This window comes from Azolla caroliniana, unplaced genomic scaffold (genome assembly GCF_043228905.1).
Source record: "Azolla caroliniana isolate FFs.n. ecotype wild unplaced genomic scaffold, voAzoCaro1.0.p SCAF_5, whole genome shotgun sequence".
Taxonomy (NCBI): domain Eukaryota; kingdom Viridiplantae; phylum Streptophyta; class Polypodiopsida; order Salviniales; family Salviniaceae; genus Azolla; species Azolla caroliniana.
This window is the reverse complement of record NW_028230440.1, coordinates 18,503,328-18,521,418: the sequence shown is the minus strand read 5'-3', so window position 1 is coordinate 18,521,418 and position 18,091 is coordinate 18,503,328. Positions and strand designations below refer to the sequence as shown.

At 42.9% G+C, this 18,091-nt stretch overlaps 1 protein-coding gene across 1 annotated transcript; it reads right to left on the bottom strand.

Annotated features, from left to right (window-relative positions):
• Positions 1-6,137: 6,137 nt before the first annotated feature.
• On the bottom strand, positions 6,138-13,076 carry LOC147864331 (E3 ubiquitin-protein ligase UPL5-like). The gene is made up of 3 exons (XM_087320076.1): positions 9,987-13,076; positions 6,986-7,572; positions 6,138-6,568 (listed from the first exon to the last, which is right to left on the bottom strand). The coding sequence occupies exons 1-3, from the start codon at positions 12,406-12,408 to the stop codon at positions 6,305-6,307; spliced, it is 3,273 nt and encodes a 1,090-aa protein (XP_087176202.1). The 5' UTR covers positions 12,409-13,076; the 3' UTR covers positions 6,138-6,304.
• Positions 13,077-18,091: the final 5,015 nt, after the last annotated feature.

Sequence of the window (18,091 nt, the reverse complement as noted above, 5' to 3'; positions counted from 1 at the left end):
AGACCCGTCTTGAGCTGTTTTGGTGAAGTGACAGTGGTCCTCGTCGCTCTTTGAGAAGTCGACCGATTGGATGAAGTTGTCGAACTTCTTGTACCACTGTCGGGGTGCCTGTTTCAGGTCGTAGAGACTCTTTTTGATTCAGCAAACTAGATGTTCCTGGCCGGATGCCACAAAGCCTTTCGGCTGCTCCATATAGATTTCCTCCTGTAGGTCACCATGGAGGAATATCGTTTTTACATCTAGTTGAATCAGCTCCAAGTTGTCGGCGGCCACGACGCCGAGCATGAAACGAAGGGTCGTCATTTTCACCACTGGTGAAAAGATTTCGTAGAAGTCGACACCATATTCTTGTCGAAATCCCTTCGCAACTAATCTAGCCTTGTACTTTGGGGTGGTCGAGTCGGATGTCTCTTTTAGTCGATAGACCCACTTACACGGAAGAGCATGTCGATTCTTCGGTAATTCGACCAAGTCCCAACTCTTGTTTGCCTGAATGGAGTGCATTTCCGACTCCATCGCTAGATGCCATGTGGCTGAATCGGCAAATGCCGATGCTTCTTCGTAAGATGTCGGTTCGCCGGCGTCGGTAAAGAAAACTCCTGGAGAGTACCTCTCCGGAGGTTGCAACAGTCTCTCGGATCTGCGAGGTATGACTAGACTAGTCGCACCGGGTGTCAATGTCGGATGGTCGGGAGCCGAGCCATTCGATTGTGCCGAATCGGTGGATTCAGTGCGAGAGTTGTTGGTTACCCGTGAAACCGATCTCGTGTTGTGGGTTGGGCCGTCATGAAGGGTTGGCACTTCGGAAAATATTACCCTTCAGACTTCAATAGGCCTTTCGGCCGTTTTATGCATAGCCGACTCGTTGAACACGACGTCCGAACTTCGGACGATTTGTCTGTGCTTGGGGTCCCAGAGTCAGTATCCGATCTCGCCGTCGGGTCCATATCCAAGAAAAACACATTTCCTTGACCTTGGTTCGAGTTTCCGGCGGTCGTCTTTCGGTATGAGAGCATACGCCTCACAACCGAAGATCCTCAGTTTGTCATAATTCGGGTTCCTATCGGTCCATATTTCCTGAGGTATTTGAAGTCCTAGAGGTCTACTTGGTGACATATTGATTATGTGTACTGCCGTAAGTAGAGCCTCCGCCCAGAAGCCATCCGGCAATCCGGAGTGTTGGAGCATGGATACTACGCGTTCTTGAATCGTCTGATTCATGCGTTCAGCAATTCCATTCTGCTCCGGACTATAGGGTGTCATATATTCATGTCGAATGCCGCGTTCCTGACAGAATTTGACGAATTCTTCAAACTTGAATTCTCCTCCATTGTCGGTTCGGAGACATTTTAGTTTCCGATCGGTCTAATTTTCGACCATTGCAAGCCATTCGGAGAATATCGAGAACACCCAATCTTTGGTTCTAATGGGGTAAGCCCACACCTTCCGAGTCGAATCGTCAATAAAACTGACAAAGTACGAAGCACCGTCAAGAGACTGATGTGGCATCATGCCATAGACGTCCGAGTGGACCAAATCGAGGGGATTCGATTCTCTTGGTGCTGATGTCGGGTGCGATGTGGCTACCTGTTTGCCGTACTGGCAATGCTCGCAGAATTGGTGATCTGAGAAGGAGAGTTTGGGGATGTAACCAGCTCTGGACAGGTGCGTTATGTCGGCCTTGCTGGGGTGCCCAAGTCGTCCATGCCATAACGATGACACGGGAATATCAACCAAAAATAAGTCAGCCTCTTTGAATGTGACATATAAAGGATACAAGGAATGTACCTTTGGTCCTCGAGCAAGCAGGAGGTTCCCTTTGTGGAGTGTCCACCCTCCTGATGAGAATCCGGCACGGATGTCGGCTTCGTCAAGTTGTCCGACTAAGATCAAGGGTCTTGAAAGCTCATGAACGTGTCGAACGTTGTGTAGTACGAGTGTAGAGCCTCCCAGAAGATTGAGCTCTACGGTGCTGATTCCGATTATAGCACAGTGCTGCGTGTTTCCGACTCGAACACAGTCGGAGTGTCGGTCCGAATATTTCCGAAACTGAGATCGGGGAGGTGTCACATGATACGATGCGCCCGAGTCCAGGAGCCATGTGCTCGATTCCTCAGTCGTAAGCAGAACTTCTGATTCGATTGGGTTCTCTATGGACAGTATGTTCGGGTCGGTCATCAAAATTTCGGCTGAAGAGCCGACGTAGTTGACCTCCTCATGTCGGCTACTCTTCTGATCCGCTCTCTGAGCTTTGTCGGTTTTTGCTTTGAGTGCCCGGCAGTCGGCTTTGATGTGTCCCGGTTTCTTGCAGTAGTTGTAGATTCAGTTATCCCGAGACTTGCTCCGGCTTCACTGATTGTTCGGCGGTCGGGAAGAACTTCTTCCCCGGTTGTTTGATTGGTCGATCGAACCTTGTACTACGTAAGCTTCATCTGTCGAGTCTTTGGCGAAAGACTTTCTCCGAGTTGCTTCAGTTAGGATTGCGCTCGTGACTTCGGAGTTCTTAACGGCAGTTGTTGAAGCATTGCACACGGTTGTAACAAAAGTTTCCCGTGAAGAGGGGAGACTACTCATGAGTATCATTGCTCTGAGTTCATCCTCGATTGTCGTCTCCTGAGACGAGATTTGGGAGCTTATGCTTTCGTACTCGTTGAGGTGTGCCTGAACCGAATCGGATTCTTTCATCCGCAAGTTGTAGAGGCGCCGGATCAGATACATCTTCATTGTGGCAACCTTCTTTTCATAAGTTTCCAATAGTGTTTTCCAAAGTTCAAACGTTGTCGTGCATGATTGCACTGTGAAGTACACTGACTCCGACAAGTGCATCCGAATCGTGGCGCGGACGATTCTGTCCAGCTTTAGCCACTCGTTTGCCTTGTATGCTTCTGGAGGATTTTCATTCTCAATTGGGTCTATCTGAGCCTTGACTATGAGATAGTCCTACATTTGTTCCTTCCAGAAGTTGAAGTTCGAACCGTCGAACCTCCTTAGACTCATCTCCGATGAGCCAGATGTTGATGCCATCTGCTTCGGTTTCGGTTGGTAAGACTCAGTTCGGAGTTGACTACGGACCTTAGTGGGGTGCAACCGGTCGGTTCACCCGATATCGTTCTAGTCGGTTTTTGAACCCGAGTCGGTTTGGTTTCGGATACTTGTTGCTGAACTTGCACGGAGTGACTCCGGTAACTTGAGGGACTGAACCGGCTAGTCTTCCCGAATGTTGTCGAGTCGGAGTGAGCCCGGTTAGCTTTTGATTGTATGCCGAATACCGATTACGTGAAACCGATTGTTTGGGCCGATTTTGCTTCGAATGACTGCAGCGATGAGAGGGACGGATCCAACTGATCCTCCCGAATGTTGATCAGCCGAGTGAAGCACGAAGTGGTTGGTTGTTGCTCAAGGAGCTCCCCTCAAGCGGTTACAATCACAAGAACAGAGTACAACCGACTAGCTTACTCTAATTTGTGATTTAACACAGTGAGATGCGAGCTTTTTGTTTTTCTTCTCCCTTCTCTGTTCTTCAAAGAAAACGAAAACAGAATGTTGTGAGATGACGGTCGGCAACGGGTTGAAGAACCTCCAACGCTCTGGTACCAAATGTTGGGGACAAGGCCGTCAATGCGGAAGTGCAAGCAACATTCGTGATGAAGAAGAACTTGTGAATGCACGAGCAAGATAGACAGAGAGAGAGAGAGAGAGAGAGAGAGAGAGAGAGAGAGAGAGAGAGAGGCACAAAAGGAAACGTTATATTCCAATAGCAACAGTTACAAATGACAACCAACCTTTACTAAAGGTTACAAAGTCACTTTATATAGTGACTATCCTAGGGCAACTACCCTTTATGCTATTTACAGAAATAGCCCGAACTTGGGCTGTCCAAAGGGACAATGTGAATACGGCCATTATACACTCGTATTCGACAGGTAGACTACATCCTGAAACTCCAAGCAAAGACGGACTTCTGTGAGCACTATCGATATGGGAAACAAACCCGAAGTCCGCACACTCTCCACTACGAGACGCTACGATAGCCCCTAGAGCTCTGCACACAGATATATGTGGGCTCATCCAGAGCGATCATTAGGAGGCTCCCGGTACTTCATCACCTTTGTAGATGAATGTACACGGAAGTTCTGGGCCTACTCGATCAGGTCCAAAGACGAAGCGCTTGAGGTCTTCACTCGGTGGATATTGGAGAACCGGTCGGGACACAGAGTGAAGACACTCAGATTTGACAATGGAGGTGAGTACACCTCCAGAGCCTTCAAACAATACCTGTCCAACAAAGGGATCCGACATCAAAAGACTGTTCCCTACACACCCATGCAAAATGGAGTGGCAGAAAGGATCAACAGAACGATCGAGGAGAGGGTGACGGCAATGCTTCAGCAAGTCGAAGTAAAGCTGGAATTCTGGGTAGAAGCATTGCAGACGGCAATATACCTGATAAATCTGGCACCGTCAAGAGCAATTAGGCTTGAAGTGCCACAGGCACTATGGTCAGGCAAATAGCCGACCTACGATAGGCTTCATATATTCAGATGTGACGCCTACGCGTTCATCCCCAAGTATAAAAGGACAAATTTGGCACCCCATGCAACGAAATGCATATTTCTCGGTTATGGCACCGATGGGGAATTCGGCTACATGCTATGGGACGTTGAGAACCGGAAACTGATTCGGAGTAGTGACGTAGTCTTCAATGAAGACTCTATTTTCTTTCAATGGAACCAGCAGAAAACAATTGGTAAAAAGGTATCATTCCAAGACGACAGAGACGTCGTACAAGGACCGACCCACCGGGAAAACTCAAATATTCGACAAACAATCGAACTTGAACAAGCCGACAACGTACCTGCCGACTCCAAATTGGTAGGAAGTCCAATAGTCAAACTTGAAGACAAAGCCATCAACGATAGAGCCTATTTGACAAGAGTCCAAGCAGGCAAAGTCAACAAGATGCAAGTAGGAAACAGAACCGAGACAACAAAGTCCCTAGGGGAGGACAACGTGACACCACCTAAATACCGATTTGGGGGCGGGGCACCTAACAAGACTCCTGATACTGATGATTCAACAAATACCAATCGCCCAACCTAGTGGATTGAAGAATCCGAACCACTTACCTCGGCACACAGGAGATCTGGACGATCTCGAAGGCCAACAGAGTTTTTCAACCGGGCCTCAACTATGTCAACTACATCGATGCAGGCAAACCAAGCACTTATGAAGAAGTTATGGCCGCAACAGACGCCGACACATGGCTACAAGCCATGAAATCTGAAATGGACTCGATTCACAAGAATCAGACATTTTTGGCCATTGTTGGGCATGACACAATGGATCTACCACTTAATCTCTTTTTCGACAAAACTTGATTTGTGGAATTGTGAGAACACTTCAATTTTTTGCAGACAGATAAACTCATGTATAACAAGAGAGCTCATTGATGAAGGAAACATAGTATTAACATACCTTGAATGTTGTTGTCTACATTGGTCCCCATACATCTAAACCAATGAGGATTAGAGTACCACTAACTTACATTTCTCTTGAGGAAATGGATGTTGGTGTTGGTTTCTAATTTGGCATGCTTCACACACCCTCATCCAAGTCTCTTTAAAGGCTAGACTAGACGTTCATTGAAAAATTCTCTTGTTTGCATCAACCACACTTCTAAAGGTTAATAATGTGGTTAATCCACTCGCACCATATGTTGTTGTCAAGTATACCGTGATTGACGATGGTAGGTAAAAATTTCTTACATGCCCACTTGCTAAAGCTAGTTGGGGGGTAATGGCAAACTATCATACAATACTCTTGAGAGAGAGAGAGAGAGAGAGAGAGAGAGAGAGAGAGAGAGAGAGAGAGAATTTGTTCAAGACCCATAGTTGCAACCAACATGTGATACTCGATTTAAGTGCAAAAAAGGGAGGAAGTTATATTAATATCTACAAATGGCTAGCTACATCAAAATGAACACTGTCCAAGAGTAGTGAGTGCTATCTTCCAAAGGAAGGATGGACAGATGCATTCGAGTTCAAATCCTCTAGAATACCAAATTATGGGAGGTGGTTAAGGGCACCTATTTTAGCAATCATTGTAAAACATCCGTTCTACCATTTTAGAGGCAAAACTTCCTTTATTTAACCCCATTTATATTACATCTGGAAATACATAGTGTATACACGTTGGTGTTCTATCACCAACTAAATCTAATAGGAAATGCATATATGCAAAATGTCACCACACATTTCATCTTTGCGAGTTTGAGCTCCTTTGCTAACTGATGAAGTTTTTTGCATCAAGCAAACCCAAAACCCTCAAAAATATGCCCTTCAATGACAGCATAAAGTTTTGAGTTCATTATTTCTAATGAAGGGTAAGATGGAAGGAGAAGCTGAAAGAAGCAGGTGTGAGCTGTTGGCAGCCATGTCAAGTCTGTATGTGCTTTATGTATGTGAAATTTTGAAGGGAGCCCGGCAAAGCCCTCCATGGGGAGGAAAGCCACTGAAGTTGAAAAGAAGAGAAGCCGTCTACGTTGCTCCATTGTCATGCTTTGCACTACCTGCATCAGTTTGTTTTTTTGTAAAACTCTCTTTTCTCTCTCACACCATACCCATTAATCACTTTTCTTTTGTAAAACTCTCTCTCTAGACAAAGGAAAACATCCAGCGACATTGATAAATAAAAAACTTTCTAACATCCACGAGGGTCAGGGCCTAGCCCATGGCTAAACTTGGGTTCTAGCAATTTTATGACTTTGATTGTACAGTGCACGCCACCAAGCCAACAGCCAGAGAAAGAGAGATGCATGGTTGGCTCTTGAGTCTTGACGACAACTTGCTATATCATTTGGTCTTTGCAAACATTAATCAAATTCCATTTCATTTCTTACCTTTCCTCTCTTCGTCCCAAAACCAGAAGAATGAACAGCATTTTTTGTATAAAGAACTACTAATTAGAAACATGACATCTTGCATACCTCCCAAAACCAAATTATATAGCAATCTGAATTGCTGTAACCGTGGTATTCTGTATACGATTTCCAATCTTCAATACAGATATTTCTATCCTTTCCAAACAGGAGCAGATCAAACTCATTTGGCTGCAATGCTTGTAGGAATTGGTTCACACTACCACCAACAAATAGGTCTGAGAAACCTTGCTTGAAGCACTTGGTCTGTTTCTCAATGCAAGTAACAAACTGATGCTTAACCAAGAGCTCCACATACGAAAGTCTATTCTTGCTTGTCACTGCTATGTCTGCCCCACCAAGACACAGGTCAATGGATTTCAATGTGCCAACTTCTTCAAATTCATGCACAAATGTCAGTCCAAGGGCATCAGTGTCAACCAGGTCAGCATCCATTTCCAGAATCTGTTTGCAGCTTTCATAAAGAAGAGGATCAGTATCCTTTACATCTTCCCAAGACACAGGAAGTCCCGCTACTTGCTTTAAAAATATGCTGGCAAAGACTACATCTATTTGAACCTTGTGCATAAGTGCCAATGCAACCACTTGACCACAAAATCGGAAATAGCTAAGGTGTTCCGGATTAACGCCAGATGCTGTAAAAGCAGAAAATGTATATTTTTTAGTGTACTAAATGATAGTAGACAAATAGCAACATTCACCTAATAGCATCCCAGCCAGCTTCTTTGATGCCAAATCTCATCTTTTCTTCTGAAGACATAGTTATATACGAAATTGGAAATAGCTGAAGTGTTCCAGATTAATGCCACAATGTAAAAGCAGAAAATAAGTATTTCAAAGTGTACTAAATGATACTAGACAAATAGCAACATTCAACGCAAAACATGCCAGAAATAATCCAGTTTTATCGATGTGAAATCTCATATTTGCTCTTCAGAAGTGTCATTTGAAGCAAAAAATAAAGATGGATATGATCAACCATTTCAGAGGTTTACAGAAAGAATGAGAAGAAGATAATTTCTGATTACAAAATGTTCCATCTTATTTTGTGACAGAAATGTATTACTATGAATCACTGTTTAGATTATCTATTTTCATACCCATTTAAGCCATTGTAGTAACAATATATTGAGCATGACAGCTCTCATGCTGTCTAATTTTCATATGTTCCTTGCTGACTATATGATGCATCATTACAAATGTATAATGTAAAATTGCAATTTTTTATGATATTAGAAAATGTTCGACATGTCCAATTTAAGAAAAGAGTAATGTAGTTGCATGCAAGATCATTGCACGTATATATTCTTTACATATATTGGCATATTTATTTATCATCATTCCTAATCATTTTAATTTTATATTATTATTCATCATCTTCCATCATTATATTTATGCATTGATTGCTATCAGCCTCCATGAGCAAAATTTGTTGAGTTGCTCTTTTTCCAATGCACTGAGAACAGATGTAGGAAGCTAGTGCCTAGGACTTTTCTTGCTAGAACTCAAGAGACACAGGGACAAATTGTTGAAGGACAATAGTAGAGCCACACAAGCTTATCCACAAAGAACAATCACAACTTTCTTTAGCCCTATCACTCCTACTAATGCTACAAGTCAATCAAGGGATACACAAATGGGTTCCCGACCAGGACATAACAAAGGGGTTACAATAGATCGGGCGATAGCAATTTGTCGAGCAAGTAGGCCCCAACCCCACGGACAAGACCTCACCACCCTTGTCATCGACAAATAAAGGCCATTATCTCCCGCCATCACAAGCACTTCCCTCCCTTCAGAAACCTCTCCATTCTAGGTCAGCCTATGCCAGAGACCTTTTCAAGACAAAAGTTATAATATATCTAACTTGAGAATCTCACATGTGCCGGAAACCAGATTCTTTAGTCTCCCTTTATCTTATCTACTTTTATATTTACTAAGAAATATTTATTTTATTTTTATATTTTGTTCTCAAAGACGGGACAACACTTGAGATGTAATCTCTTGTTTGGTCTTATAGGCCATTTTGGCCACTTAAACGATGTTAATATTTCTTTCTTTCTTTCTTTCTTTCTAGATTATAATGCGCAATGCAAAGTCAACGAACCTTTCAACAAATGACATGCACTTTTATGTGGTGCTTTGTATTTATCTAATACCTTATGATTCTCGCTTGGTGTGAATGATTGACACAAAACATTTGAGAGTTATTTATCGATTAGTTCATTTTATCGCATCTAAAGATACTAGATAGCCGGTTCATTAGAGAATTAGAGACTTGATCATATCTTAGATTCTTGATATTCTATTTAACATATTGGATCTTGGTCACAGTGGATGTGGAGAATATTTTTGGCTATGCTGTGACACAGACTTACAAGGCTGTCTAAAAAGGATGTATTTCATGTCAACCCTTGGATTAAGTGGACAAGAAGTTCTTAATTTGTGACGATTCATTTCAGATCATTGCTGTAGAATACTTAACATATAATACGCGTAGAACATGTATGCTAAGTATTCTACCTTTATTTTTAAATATATAAATACGTATTTTACAGATAAAATACATAAAATACGTTAATAACTTAGAATACATGTCGAATACATTAAATATGTAGAATACGTGTAAAATACATTAAATCCTGCTTAACATTCAAAGTTTTCAAAAAAATATTAAATTTTTTTTAACTTTTTTGAAATGTTAAATATTTTAAATACTTAGAATACGTCAAATACTTAGCATATGTGGAAAATTATAAAATGGCAGTTCTAAAACGTAGAATACGTGTAGAATAATTCAGACTATTCTAAAACATATTCTAAACGTAGAATACATGTTTTTCAACAACTATATTACAGATGCATTTGCAAGAATTCTAAAGTAACCATGATTTCTTCGACATTGATATGTTCACCTACTTCAGGCTGTCACAATTATATAGTCAAAATGCAGTTTCTATCGTCATGGGATTAGATATCATTAAGACTTGTTTTTTTCCATCGAATAACATCAGAATACATAGATCAATGCAAGAATAAAATAACTCACCGGGACTAGGATAAACCCTCCGAGCATCATTGGCACAAGTCAAAAACAATGCATTTTCCTGGTTGAAAATTTCCCTGCATATGAGATTGAACCATTCACGTAAAACCCCCGGTCCAATCGCTTCCTCTGTAGTGAATTGCATAGACAACCCCCTTTGAAAAGCATCAGCTTTAACATTTTCAAACGCATGAAATGAATCAATTAGTAAATGCTCCCTCCGAACAAAAAATTCAAGTCTTTCTTCAAAATCTTCCTGTGGCTCTGGGAGCATTCCCAGCACTATCTTCCTTTTTGATTCGATCTCAAGAAGAAACGTGTGTTCAAGCAGCCAGAAATTATCATTTTGTGACCCTGATTGTTGTATAATCATGTTCAATGCAGTTCTTCGTAAACCAAGTATTGCTAATAGGTTTTCCATACATCCTTCATACATCTGAGCTATAGCATTCAATCCTTTAAGAAGTGCAAGAATAGGGGAACCACCAAATGCTAAATCATGCACTGATCCTTCCACTTTGCCCAAACAATTATCAATCTCTAGTAATAATCCATGAAATATGGAAAAAATCCAGGAATAGGAACCAATCTCCCCATCATTATCCAGGATTTTGTCCACAGTTCCACACTCTACATTTAAATCAACCCCATACAGAAGTTCTGCAGCCCTGTCTCCAAGGACTCCAAGACTATGCAAATGAGAACGTCGTAACTGCTTGGCTTCAACACTTCTACATGCCTCCATTGCTTTGCATAGTGGTATAATGAAGGCTGTGAAATCATGTGCTTCTTTTGCATCCAAACGTAGATTTGAAAACAATTCATTTGCTGGAACATTTCCATAAAGCTTTGATGTCAAGCAAAGGCTCAGCGAGAGTTTTGAAGCGAGTTCACTTACAAATGGAGCAAAATCGTGCACAATACTTTCTGCCTTTGCATCATTGAAGTAAATGCTTTGATGGGCGGTCAGTACTGTATCTAGAATGCAAGCAAGAGAGTTCCTACAAGCGTAATAAATACTATGACATGGTGCACTCTTTGAGAACAATTTGCAGAAATCCAAAAGCACAGGAGCACAATAATAATGAATATCGTTTGAGAAACAATCATCACCCCCACCCACAAAAAGCTTAATAGAATCCTCAGCACATTCTTGATTGGATTCAACAGGTGAAAGAAGCAAAATGACCAATGCGGACGTTGCTCCAGCAATTTGAAAGATCTGCATATGGTCAGATATCGGAAGAGAATCTGCTGCTAGATTCAGAAATTCTTTCACATTGTTACGAATCTTCTCTTGGGCATGGATTAGTTTCTGTCTAGAACCTCTTCCATGGTCATTCATCTTCGTAACGAGGTGAATAGTTGCCACTAATTCATTCATTAATTGCCACGATCGATGAAGAGGTGTGCTCAGCATTCTCGCTACGAGATGTAGTGTTGCATCATTACACACTTGGCATTCAACAAGTGTTTGATGATGCTGAAGCTGCCGCCCAAAGTAAATAAGCCTTTGTTCTGATATCGGGATACCTATTTTAAGGAAGATTTGTCTATGAACTAGCTCGATCGTATCATACGAGTTTGCATGAAGTACAATAGTTCGACCATCTATAAACGTTCGGACAAAGAAATGAACCTCAGTATTAGTTATAACAGGTCGGTTCACGGTAGAACCAAGGGTATCAATGCATTCCCTAAATGAGGTGCATCCACCCATAGCATAAACTGAGCGTGAATATCCACCATCACCATCATCATCAGTAAGCTTGTTGCAAGTGTTATCAATATGGGTAGTGTCTATAAGTACATCGTTCTCTGGATATCTCAACTTAGAATTTGGTAACACAGTTATGGCTGCATACTCACCCATAATCTCGTTCTCTAGTGAAAAAACCAAGCCTTCTTCCAGATTGCTAATCAGACTTTCATGTAAAATATCATCATCCACACAAGCTTCTTCTTCTTCTTGGAAAATATCATCATCCATGCAAGCCTCTTCTTCATCTTGCAAAATATCAACATCAACCAAAGCTTCTTCTTCTTGAAAAATATCATCACCGATACAAGCTTCTTTTTGGATTTTGTTTTCATGAAAAACATCGCCATTCACACAACCTCCTTGCATATCCCTTTCATGCAAAATATCATCATCCATAAAAGCTTCTTCTGTAATATCCCTTACCTCCCTTTTCTGTCGAGGTTCACTAACCCCAAGGTCTAACTCTTCTAGTTTTCTTTTCATTGATCCTGTTCGAGAGGCTAGCCATTGAAATGGAGCATTGACATCTTCGTCCCCTCCTTGTTCCATTGACAAAACATCTATGATACACCTATCATTCATGATTCCCATACATCCATCATAGGCAAAAGATACCCTCCTCTCCTGCTCCTCCTCTTCTTCTCCTTCTATTGTTGATTCCATCTATGAGCTTATCTCGATCTGTTTAGAAACAGCTAGCAACATTTCCATGCCCTACAAAAATAGGCTCTGACAAGCTTTCATGGAAGGTGTACACACAAAGATTCACCACCACCTTGAAATTTGATAGATTCCAAGTATTTTCTCTTACATCTCGTCTTTTCCTTTTTCTTTTTCTTCTCTTATTGAATCTATCTGTGATTATCATGAGCTAAAACCTACATAGGGAAACAAGAAATATACACTCAAAGGTTCTTCACCAACCTGAAATCCAAAGCACGTCAAGTCAGTGATATTAAATGTCTTCTTCAACCATTGATTCAATCATTGGGCTTATCTCAACTTATTTGGGGAAACTTAAACATAAGATAAGATTATATGGCATATATGCACTCAGAATGTTTTCCACTCGCCTGAAATAGAAGCAAATCCGAGTCTCTGTTCCTCTTCAAATCCCAGTAACAGAGGGTTCCTAATTTCTCAACCGTTTTCACTGCTCTGTGATTGATTGGTCGAGAAACTGAATGCGGTGCTCTGATTGCTCAATGAGGCGATCCTTTGCTGACTAATTGATCGGAAAATCGATCCTTCCTCTCTGATTGGTCTAAGAACTGATCCTTCTTCTGCGATTCGTGGATGGGAGGAAAAGGAAGAGTCCTTCCCCTCGGTAAGGGTAGGCAAATAGAAAAGCTGCAGTATGACAGATGAACCCTAGCCTCTCCAGAGAAATAAAACACACCAAGGGTTCAAGGGATTACTCACAAGAGAGAAATGCCTCATAAGATAGATAGATAGATTCTATATCGATCGTCTTTCACGGATCAAATATGAACCCGATGAAACCAGAAATATTACATTTCACGTGATACATGTAACAATGAGTAGCGACTCTCTCGATGTTCAAGAACTTTACCTGGCCGAAGGTTTGGGAAGCACTTTTCGCCATTTGGATCGATTCCGTGCACCCTATCCAGCAATGCCTATTTTCTCCAATGGACAAGATTTTGGGCACTCTGGACCATCTGGACAGCCCGCAATAATAAGGGCTTTGATCGAAACCAACTGCATGAAGTTAGCTTCTTTAAGCAATCCCTCAGGCAATCTCTGTTTGATTGTCTGCAACTGAGAGGCATCACACTGCAAATTTAAACTCTTTACTTTGAGTGCTTCTAACCTCTTTAGTGTCTAATTGACACTTGTATACTTCTCTTTATTCTTTGTGGGTTTGCACCTAACTTTGAGGTTTCCCATCAGTAATAAAAGTGTTGCTACAAAAAAACAATAACTTTACCAATGAATGTTGCAATTGAGAATGCACATTGTGGTTGTGAAAGAAACCCATGCAAGGATTGGGCTTGGTTGAAGATGTGTGGAAAGAATGGTCAAATATGATCAAAGGCAAAGCATTGTATCAAAGTGTGATACTCAAACTCTCAAACTTGTTTAAGGAAAAGTGTGAACAATCAACCACTCTCATCACTTCGTCTCACATCACAAGATGCATGTGAGCTAGAGATGCATAGAAGCAATGGTTCAATGGCCGACAACAAGATAGGCTCCAACATGTATCAATCTGTACGGTTCCCCCATTGTACAAAGAATATGGTTTTATAGTTAGGTGCAACTATGTAGTATAATGTGTAAAACGTGAGCCTCGACATTTGTCCCATGTCATGATACATTGACATTGCAAAAAGACTACATTTTAAGAGGAATCTATTGATGCATCATGAAGCAAGTATGTTGCATCTATCTTATATCTGATTAGAAGAATTTTTTTTGCTTTTGTGCACTTTTGGATCTTTTTTCTTGGTTCCCATGCAATTCTAGGAAGTCAATGTGAGTGATGTTGTATGTTTTAGGGCTAAGGACGATGATAATCATGATAAAGATAGACATGGTGGTTATGATGATGATGGAGAGTATGGGATTGATGACGAGAGAGATCATGTGCATTGAGAAGCATTGCGGGGTGGGGGGTGGTGCCTAGAATGGCTCCACCCCCCTCCCAAGGGGGTTCAACGTTAAGGGGAGGGAAGAGAGAGAGAGAGAGATGAAAAGAGAGATAGATAGAGAGAAATGATTCATTTTTCATTCATTCCCCATAAGGGGGTTAAATAGTACAAGAGGGGGTAGATACAAAGGGGTGTAAGCCCCCTAGAGCATTCATACTGGACACTCACTCATACCTCCTCGTATCCATCCACATGCACACACGTGTGCATGTGTTCACATATGTATCGACTCACAATTACATTTATGCCCCCTACACATACACAACATTATGATAACATTCGACCCTCGCTCATCACACTTGACTCTCCGTACATCTCGTACGGGGTAACACAATATGGCACGCCCGTGGGAAAGTGCCTTGCACGTTGATCCCACATGCCTTGATGATGATATTTCTTCGACCGGAACTTCTATCGGTCCTTTCAACGATTGACTCCCTCGATCGGAGTGCTTGACTCGAACATCTTTGTCAGTCAGCAAATCTTTCCGCGACACGAACATTCTCGTTCTGTCGGCTTACGAACTTCGTCATGGGTCCAAAATCATGTCATGTATATGTATGTTCTTCCTTTGTTTTGAGTGTGTGTGAGTAGTCTTGGGGATTTTCAAAATTTTGGTGGTATCGTTTTTTTTTTTTTAATTTGATATGTACCCTCGAGTTTTGAAAATTTCATTCAGTACCCCCAAATTTCTGAAATTTTAGGCTGCTACCCTCAACATTTTAAAATTTCTTCGCATGCCCCTCTCTTCTCTTTTTCCCTCTCATTTTTTTTTATTGTTTGTCTTCTTACGTTTTCTCCTGCGTGTTGTCTGCATCTTCTTCCTCCTTCTTGGTGTTAACCGTTGCTTCTTCTCCTCTTCCTGTCTTTCTTTTCCTCCTCTCTCTTTCTTCTTCTATCTCTGTTTCTTCCACTTTGTGTCTGTTTGTTCATGCCTTTCTCTTCTTCCATGACATCTTCTTTTTCTTCCTTCTCTGTTCTTCTTCTTCCTTGTATTTCTCTTCTCTCTTCTTCTTATTTTCTGTATGTCTGCCTCTTTCTTCTCTGCGTTGTCTTTGTTTGGTTGTCGTGGTTGGTCGTCTGTCCAGCCCGTTTGGCCACTCCGGCCACTGCTCGGTTATTACGGCCGCTTCAGCCGCTCCTCAGCCACTCTTTGGCCGCTCGTCTGTCTCCATCTCCCGCCGTTTCGACCGATTTCCGGCCCTTCTGGCCGCTCTTTCCGCTGTCTAGCCCGTCTGGCCATGTTTGTCTGGTCCATCTCCAGATGTCTTTGTCACCGACCTTGTCGGCCCTATTCGGCCGTCGGTTTTGGCCGAGGTCCGTCGCTTTTCGGCATCAATGTCTCTATTACGGCCGTCTTTGTCCAGCGTGTCTCTGGCCGGTTGTACACTGACTCCATCATCGTTCTGGCCGCCATCGTTTGTTTGGCGACCGATGTGGCTTCATCCGACCCTTGTCTGACCCTCCGGCCGCTCCGGTTGCTACAGCCACTGTCCGGCTATTCCGACCGTTCCGACTGTTGCCCGACTGCTCTTCAGCCATTGTTCAGCCATTCTGGCCGCTCTTCAGTCGTTATCCGGCCATTCCGACTGCTCTCCGGCCGCTCCGCTCCGGCTGCTGTCGGTTGGTGGTGACCATTCTTGACGCCTTTCTCGTCGTCGCCAACCCTGTCCGGCCGGCCTCCAGTCGCATGGCCGCTCTGTTCAGTCGTCATTATCCGAGCATTCTTCTGGCCTCCGTTTTGGCCACAGTTCGGCTGTGTCTAACCATTCTTGACGCCTTTCTCGTCGTCGCCAACCCTGTCCGGCCGGCCTCCAGTCGCATGGCCGCTCTGTTCAGTCGTCATTATCCGAGCGTTCTTCTGGCCTCCGTTTTGGCCACAGTTCGGCTGTGTCTAACCATTTTTGTCTTTGGCTCTGTTCAGTCCTTCTGGCCGTACGACCATCACTTTCTTTCGGGCCCTTCAATCGTCTCTATTTGGTTGTGCGTTTATTTCTCCGTCCTTCCCTGTCTTTGTCAACGAAGCATAATTGCACGAACCACACATCATTTCATGTTCATATTCACCTTCATCATGATCATCATCTTCTCCCTCTTCGTTAAGAATGATCTAGGTGGATATGATGATGATGATTGAAATGGTGATAATGAGGAGACACATTTGTGCTTTAACTTGTAAACTGTGGATAAATTTGTCTAGACTACTTTAACACACATCAGAGGATATATTTGTCTATGCTTATGGCTAAACATGGATGAGGGATGCTTAACACTTCTTTGTCGATTCATCGATTCCTTGTTTTGTGACGAATACATTTGTCAATCTTCAATTTCTCACTCACTTGTACAGTTCCTACACATCATCGCCATCATTTGTTGCTTTTCTTGCATCGCCGCGTATCATTCTTGGACTCCGTCTCCAAAGGGGGGTCGCCTTAGTGGTCGCCAAAAAGTGTTGTCTGCCTGGCCGGACTAGCCTCAACACAGGTGTCTATCCAACACTTCTCCAAAGGGGTGGTAAGGATTGGATGCTAGGTTACAAGTGTAAGATGATTACGATTAAGCACAGACGGTAAACAATACGAAGATACAGATAAACACGCAATAATTACTATTGTATTACTCCCGTCAAACCCTTTACAAATCATCGGATCCTTTTATAGGCATCCGACAAGGTTACAATCGGTGCGCTTAGGAAACCGACATCCGAATCGGTACAACTGTACCGGATCCGTCCCTCCGAATAATAATTCTACTATTATTTACTTCCTATTATCCGATCCGACTCCGCCTTCCCACTTGTCCTTGCTCTTCTGACCGGCCAACAAGTGACTTTTTTGAACCTTAAGCATGTATTCAACAACCCTTTCCATGAACATGATCTCAATGAGAAGTGATCCTATCTCAAGGAAGGGGGTGACGGGAACTGGTCGTTCCTTATGCGCAACGCTCGGCCACAACCGAGCTTAGAATGATACACAGAAAACGAGAAATAAAACGCGACACAAAGAAGAGACGAGGTACACAGGAGGTTTACGTGGAAACCCCCAAACTAGGGGAAAAACCACGGCAACCCACAGGCTGCAAACTATCACTATGATGGGATGTACAACAGTGAGTTCACTGAGGCACCGACCTCGTGCTCACAGATCTTCGCCACAGGCGGCGGTTACAACAGAGGCAACGACCTCTTTCTCTCTCTATCTCTCTCTGTACAGTTACGCACACTCTCTATTCTTGCACCAACAAAAAGAAAAAATCAACAACACATATTTGCCCTAAGTCATATTTATACTAATGTGACTTTTCGGTTATTTACAAATATAGCCTCGATGGGCTCTCAGAAACATATTTACGAATATGTCTCTTCCTCCGGTTCTCACCGGGTCTGCGTCATCCGGCTCTCCGTAGCCAGGTGCTCCTCATCCGGTTCTCATCGGGTCTGCACCATCCGGCTCTCCGTAGTTGGGTCCTCCTCATCCGGTTCACACTGGGTCTGCACCATCCGGCTCTCCGTAGCCAGGTACTCCTCATCCGGTTCACACCGGGTCTGCACCATCCGGCTCTCCGTAGCCGGGTACTCCTCATCCGGTTCACACCGGGTCTGCACCATCCGGCCCTCCGTAGCCGGGTACTCCTCATCTGGTTCACACCGGGTCTGCACCATCCGG